Consider the following 7,764-nt stretch of genomic DNA (forward strand, 5'->3'; position numbering starts at 1 on the left):
CCTAATGCAAACCTTGGTCCCCACCTTCATTCAGTTTAAAACTATCCATGTGATCCACTTCCTCTTGAGATATAGGTTCATCATTTGAGACTCGAGGAACCTTATCACACTCTACCTCCTCACACTCTCCTTCATTTCTCTTTGTTGAATCTTCATTTCCATTATTTTCTAATCCTCTCTGCACTATATCGGAGTTTTGCCTTGCATGATCCCCTTTTCCTTGAACCACAGAGATTTTAGCTATTTTAGAGCCCCTATCATTAATCTGTTTCATCATATGCACATTACTGGGCCCTGCTTCTTGCACCACCTTCTTTGCCCCTTTATCCACGTCAAAATCGGTTTCTATCACACCATCATTAGTCTTTGGTTTCCGTATCTTTTTTTCTTTATATTTTTCATCCTCCCTTCGCTTCTCTCCCACCCTACAAGCAATCGAGGTATGTCCTTGCCTGCAACATTTAGAGCAGAAAAAACCCATCTTTTCATATCTAGCCTCTTGCCATATACATTGTTTGAGAGATAATACAAGAGGAAATCCCTTTACCGGCTCCATTGTTAGGTTAACTTCCATGCAAATACGTGCCCCCGATGATCTCGTACGGTTGATTGTTGCATTATTAGTTCCTTGATAACGACCAAAACGAGTCACAATTATTTGGAGAAAATCCGTTCAATAAAGATGCATTGGTAACCCCGGTAAGAAAATCCATTGAGGAGCCAATGGAGATTCTTTTTTGGAATCAAAATCCTTCATCCACTTGAACAACCGAAAAGAATTATCTTCCATAGTTCTACCTTCCCTTGCCCAACCATGCAGAAAGTCACGTTCGTTTTACATGTGAATTAACATGTGATAATCATCCATAACACTGATCATTGGAATTTCCGTCAAACCCCACATTTTCACAATTGATAGCCGAATTTTATCACTAGATGGCCGATTCCTCGAAAATTTCGTTACTAATGCAAAATGAAATTCTTCCTCTGCCTTAACCATCTTTGCTTTTAAGAAAATAAATCTCAATTCCCCATTGATATTAACAGGCAATCTTATAGGAATTTTGAACGCAGGCATCTCCACTTTTTTACTCACAACTTGCGTATATGACTACACCCCGGGACTCGCCTGGACAACATTCCCCGCTGATGGTGTGGCCATCGACGGGAGACGACACTGGATTGCAATATATTGAAATTAAAGTTAAACTTTTCTAAATGGAAAAGAGACTGACCTGCATTGTTTGGTGACTCCCTGAGCAATGACGGCGTGTAGTTCCTTTATCCTCGATGGCGACGGCTCGTAGTTTTGTCACGAATCATTGTTCTGTGCTACCCCTCTTGCGTCTCCCCGGAAACGGTGGCAGAGAGTAATTTCTGGAGGAGGGCAGTGTCATGGCTTGTCTGGCTATGATCATTCTAACTCCTAACAGGTGGTGGTAGGTTGAGTTCAAAGATGGATGTTTTTGCCTTTGGAGTGATTTTGATGGAACTTAGTACGGGGAAAAAACAAGTACATGAGGACATTTCAAATGAAAAAATTCACCTCGTGTATCAGTTTAACAATGAAAATATTGATAGGTGTGAAAGGACAAGAAACCTGTTGGATTGCTCATTGAATCCTATGGAAGAGATCTTTGATAGCTTATGCAAAGTGGCTGACCTTGTATGCCACTGCACACATACTTACTCGGATAGGAGGCCAAGTATGAGTGCAGTGGTTAGTGCCCTAGCACCATTGGTTGAGCTATTAGACTTGAGGCAGAAATTCGATGAGGGTAGTAAGTGTTCAGAAGTGGAATATTTGAATCTACATCAAGCTGTAGAAGACAGGAAGGCTGGCAGGGGAACGGCCACTATGCAGAGTAAAGTCTACAATAGTCACTCCAATTAAGAAATGCATTTCTAACACTTAAAAAGATATATGTCTTTGGAGAAGAGCTCCCAAAGAGCCAAAAAAGTAGTACATTATTTAAAATCTATTTTTATTATTGTAATTTTTTTATATTTATTATTTGCAATATTATTATTTTAGTAATATTTTGATTTAAATATTAAAAGAGCTTTTTTTAATTATGTTTTAATTTGTATTATTTTTATAAATGTTACGAAATAGGTTGCTAGTTTCTAGTTTTTTACTTTTGTTTATGTTTTTTATTTTTTATTTTTGTTTTCCTAATTTTTTGCAATAATACCAAATGCCTTAAACATATTTCAAATTTTTACTACAGGGCATTGAATGGAGTTGCTACTAGTTCCCAAAACTTAAGAACTAACTTTTTACTTATTTTTTACAAATATTTTCAGCTTGCCTTATTGTTTTCAACGCAACCCAAATTCTTTGTCCATCCAATTTTACTATTTGCATGGTTTGCAAAATCTGATTGGGTTTAGGGGAAAATGGTTTAGGTTTTCTCTCTTTCAAATCTCATTAGACAACAATAATGTCATTTTTTAAAAATCCTTTGGGAACTTACCTGTCGACGGCCGTACATATGATTATTGTGATAAATATTTTGTTGTCTCCTCACAATTGTTTATAATTTCTTTAATATAAATAGTATAAAACAATTTTCATTTTAATCAATTGATTTTCCAATTCTAGTGGGACTAAATATAGTAGTTCTCGAGTTTTGAATTCCAATGGTGCTATCCATTATGATAAAGAGAATATGTTTTACCTTGAATTCTTAACTTATTTATCACTTATTCAAAATCTTAAGTTACTATGTCCTATTTTAAATTTATTTACCTCATTTCCAGCATTATATATTTAAAATTTTATAAAAGACAACATATGCATGCAAAGAGTTCCAGCATTGCAACAAAATAATTTTTATTTTTAAATTATAATGTACAATAGGTTGAAGTTATTTTAATTAAAATTATGAATTAAAACATCAAAAAATTAGGACAAAGTTTTGGAGAAAGGCGGGCGGTGTGCATACAAATATATCACAGACAATTATTTCTTAAATATATATATTTTTATATTATCAAAAATTTTTTTTTTATATTTGTTGTTTGCAATGTTATTATTTTTGTAATAATTTTTTAATATTTTTATCTAAATATGAAAAGAGCATTTTTTTAATTATGTTTTAATTTGTATTATTTTTATAAATGTTACGAAATAGGTTGTTAGTTTCTAGTTTCTAGTTTTTTACTTTTGTTTATGTTTTTGATTTTTTATTTTTATTTTCCTAATTTTTTGCAATAATACCAAATGCCATAAACATATTTCAAATTTTTACTACAGGGCATTGAATGTTTTTGCGGCGAGGTTCCAAAACTTAAGAACTAACTTTTTACTTTTTTTTTACAATTATTTTCAGGTTCCGTTCTTGTTTCTAATGCAACCCAGATCTTTTTCCATCCTATTTTACTATCCGCACAGTTTGTGAAATCTGATTTGGTTCAAGAGAAAATGGTTTAGGTTTTCTCTCTTTCAAATCTCATTAGACAACAATAACGTCATTTTTTGGAAATCCTTTGGGAACTTACCTATCGACGGTCATACATATGATTTTCCAATTCTAGTGGGACTAAATATAGTAGTTCTCAAGTTTTGAATTCCAATGGTGTTGTCCATGATGATAAAGAGAATATGTTTTACCTTGAATTCTTAACTTATTTATCAATTATTCAAAATCTTAAGTTAGTATGTTTAATTTTAAATTTATTTACCTCATTTCTAGCATTGTATATTTAAATTTTTTATAAAAGACAACATATGCATGCAAAGAGTTCCAGCATTGCAATAAAATAATTTTATGTTTAAATTATAATGTACAATAGGTTGAAGTAATTTGAATTAAAATTATGATTTAAAACATCAAAAAATTAGGACAAGGTTTTGGAGAAAGACGGGCGGCGTGCATAAAAATATATCACAAACAATTATTTCTTATATATATATATATATATATATATATATATATATATATATTTATTTATAATATCATTAAACAACACTTAAATTTATTTTCTCCGGCAGATGTTGGGATATGCCTTTGCAAGAGTTTTTTATACAAGATATTTTGTTATCTATGTGTTGTGTTTGTATCATAAATTTTTTGAACATAGCTTAGGTACATTGACAACATTTTTTATTAGTTTTACTTCATCATGTTTGGGTTCTAGTAGAATTTTTTAAACTATTTTTGACTTTTGTAATATAAAATTTTGAAGTCAAATATTAATTAATTATATCTAATTTGTTCAAACAAATATTATTTTTAAAAAAAATAACTTCTATAAATTATTTGTGAGTACATTAATTATATTTAAGAGTATTTGTCATATGATGCAATTTGATTCCTTTTGAAGCATGAATTTGTATCCTATGTTTCTTTTTTCCTTTTTCATGAACACAGATTCTAGCTATGATCATACAAACTCCTAACAGGTGGTGGTAGGTTGAGTTCAAAGCTGGGTGTTTTTGCCTTTGGAGTGATTTTGATGGAACTTAGTACAGGAAAAAAACAAGTACACGAGGATATGTCAAAATGAAAAAATTCACCTCGTGTATCTGTTTAATAATGACAATATTGATAGGTGTGAAAGGACAAGAAACCTGTTGGATTGCTCATTGGATCCAATGAAGGAGATCTTGGATAGCTTATGCAACGTGGCTGATCTTGCATGCCACTACACACATACTTCCTGAGATAGGAGGCCAAGAATGAGTGTAATGTTTTGTGCACTAGCGCCACTGGTTGAGCCATTAGACTTGAGCCAGAAATTGGATGAGGGTAGTAAGTGTTCAGAAGTGGAATATTTGAATCTACGTCAAGTTGTAGAAGATAGGTGATTACACACCAAAACTCCGTAATTGGGCATCCTAACTCAGGCTTTACGGCTTTTATTTTTAATTAAATATCCAATTACATCCGACATTTTAATAAATTTCTGAATTTATCATTTTTGAGTTTTATTGCATAATTTATGAATTTTTGGTAATTTTTTATCGCGGGAAAATTCCCGGGAACCAAAACCGGTACCTATTCGTAATTTGTGCATAACTTTTGCGTCCAAGCTCTGATTGAGATGATTCAAATTTTTGGAAAAATAGGAAATGATTATCTACAACTTTCATGTTTTGAGTTTCATGAGAAACAAGCTCCAAGAAGGTCAAATGTGGTTGTGAACAAATAATAAAAAAAAAAAATAATAATAATAATAATTAAAGTGTTGACGTGACCCAACCATGCGGATGTGCGCTGGGTGCTGGGTGTGTGTGGTTTTTTTATATTTGTTGTTGAAAAGTCAAAGGAAGAAAAGGGGGTTTTGGGGGCTTTTTAGGGAAGATAAAAAAGTAGGTTTTTTCTTCTTGTTATTGAGGCTTTTGCAAGGGGGGCAGTAGCTGCTGTGTTGGAGCTCATACTCAATCATCTCTCTCTCTCTCTCTCTCTCTCTCTCTCTCTCTCCTTGTATTGTTTTAACATTGTTAAGTTATTTTATTTTATTGCTAAGCTTTTAGTTTGCTTCATTTAAAGCTGGGATTAACATTTGTTTAATAGAACTTATTTAGATTAAGTGTCATTTATTAGATTAATGTTTGTTTAGCCTCTCTTTCTCTCCATTTTAAACATTATCTTAGATTATTTAAGTGATTAAATTCAGTTTATTCTTCTTGTAGTTAATTGAATTTAAATTCTGTCGGATTATTTATATTATTAAGCTCAGTTTATTTATTTTATTCCAAGGGTCATTGTAGGGGTTGATACTTGTTGGACATTTTTATTCTTGTGTTTACCTTACTATTATTATATTGAAATTAAGTATTTGATTAGGAGTTAATAGTTGTTGGATGTTTTTTTTATTAGTCTAAATTTGGTCATTTTTTTTATTTAGGAAATGTTTGAGTCTTTCTATTGTTGGGTTTAGTTTATTTATTTAGTCTGGTTTTATTCATCGTTTAGGTTAATTTATTTTGATTTAGTTGAGTCATTGTTAGGTTTAGTTTATTCATTACTCTTAGGTCTTTGTGGAGTCTGATTTTAGCTATCCTTGTTTTACTATTTGAATATTTAATTAGTGAGCATTTGGTTGGTTTGCATGCTAGGTTCATAGTTTAGGTTTTGCCTCAATTTTCAATTTTATCACAAACTTTCAAAAAAAATCCTAAGGTTTCGAATTTGAACCATGTTTAGTAAAATTTATTTTCTCATTTTCTTTATCTATTTCACGCTAGTTTAGAACTAATCTGCATTCCCCATGGAGACGATCTGGGCTATTTGGGCTAATTATTACATGACATAACTCCAATACTTGGGATAGCCCTTGTGCTACTCATTTTTAGAAGTGAGTCACGTTTTTTGGCGCAGTTGCCGGGGAGTGCCAGAATTAGTTTTAATCTAGTGTTTCTCCATTTATTTTGATTTTTCTCATAATTTTAAAACACAAAAAATATAATTTTTTCAAAAAAAGAAAACAAAAAAAAAAAGAAAAAAATTTTTTAAAATTTTTTATCATGCTTGACTGCTGCTATGTTGGTGACTATTTGTTGTTTGGGTTGATGTTTGATGCCTTGAGTTAGAGACATTTCATATAGGCTATATAAACTATCACCTAATACAAGTAGTAGGTTTCATTTCTGTTGTAAGTGGGGATACTGAAATTGATTTGAGTGATCTTTTTGAAGAGAATTTTGAGGAAACCATGGCTAAACCTCCACCTGCACCACGCACTTTGAAAGACTTTTTGTAGCCTACACGCACCAATACACCATCCTATATTGCTTTGCCAAATAATGCACTGAATTTCACCATTAAGCATGGTATGTTGTCAGTAATACCTCAGTTCCACATGATGGATTCTGAGAGTCCTTATCAGCATCTGACCGATTTTGAGTTGGCATGTACTACCTTCATTACTAGAGTAGGAACTGATGAATACATTAAGCTCTGTTTATTTCCTTTCTCCTTGAAGGATAAAGCGAAATCTGGTTTAATTCTCTAAGACCTAATTCTATTTCTGATTGGACTAGCATGCAATGTGAGTTCTTACATAAATTTTTTCTTTTTCAGAGAACCTAATTCCTACAGGAGCAAATCAGTCAGTTTATGCAGAGAGGCAATGAGACTTTCCAGGCTTGTTGGGAAAGGTTTAAAGAGCTGATAAATATCTGTCCGCATCATGGGTTTGAGTCTTGGAGGCTAGTAAATTATTTCTATACTGCCCTCACTCCTAAAAGTAAGCAGTTTGTTCAGACTATGTGTAATGGGGAGTTTTTCAACAAGGAACCAGATGAAGCACTAGCATTCTTTGATTACTTAGCTAAAACTGCACAACAGTGGAACACATGATCTGATCAGGCACCAATGGTAGTGCAACCTCTCAGGGCAATTGGTGGTGGAGGTAGATATGAGGTAAAGAAGGAAACTGACTTCCAAGCTCGTATTGCTGCATTAGCTAAGAGGGTAGAGGTTATGGAGTTAGAGAAGGTGAAAGCAGCGAAATCAGTTAAGGTATGCTCTTTGTGCACCGACTCTAGCCATAAGGCCCAAGATTGTCCGATCATGACGGTAGTACAATAGAGTAGGTCTAATCAGATTCAGTCAACAAATTGGGTTAACAGAGCTCCCAATTAGCCCTTCTCAAACACTTACAATCCAAGATGGAGGAATCACCCAAATTTTTCATGGAGGAATAATCAGGCTAGTCAATCTTCTTCATAGTTTCAGCAGCCTCCCCAATCTTTTGCACCGCAGTCCCAGCATCTGTATCAACCACATCCAATTTCTCAACACTACTCACCTC

The 7,764-nt window shown here is 33.0% G+C and overlaps 1 protein-coding gene across 1 annotated transcript; it reads left to right on the forward strand.

Moving 5' to 3' along the window:
* Nucleotides 1-1,290: 1,290 nt before the first annotated feature.
* Nucleotides 1,291-1,894, forward strand: LOC131162703 (receptor-like kinase TMK4). The gene is made up of 2 exons (XM_058119307.1): nucleotides 1,291-1,360; nucleotides 1,434-1,894. Exons 1-2 carry the CDS (start codon nucleotides 1,291-1,293, stop codon nucleotides 1,892-1,894), a joined length of 531 nt encoding a protein of 176 aa, XP_057975290.1.
* Nucleotides 1,895-7,764: the final 5,870 nt, after the last annotated feature.

Source organism: Malania oleifera, chromosome 8 (genome assembly GCF_029873635.1).
Source record: "Malania oleifera isolate guangnan ecotype guangnan chromosome 8, ASM2987363v1, whole genome shotgun sequence".
NCBI classification, from domain to species: Eukaryota; Viridiplantae; Streptophyta; class Magnoliopsida; order Santalales; family Ximeniaceae; genus Malania; species Malania oleifera.

Excerpts from the sequence above, each read along its gene's own strand:
- LOC131162703 (XM_058119307.1), top strand. The coding sequence starts at position 1,291 with ATGGCGACGGCTCGTAGTTTTGTCACGAATCATTGTTCTGTGCTACCC. Across the intron at positions 1,361-1,433 it reads CTTGCGTCTCCCCGGAAACG|GTGGTGGTAGGTTGAGTTCA; the intron begins GTGGCAGAGAGT and ends AACTCCTAACAG.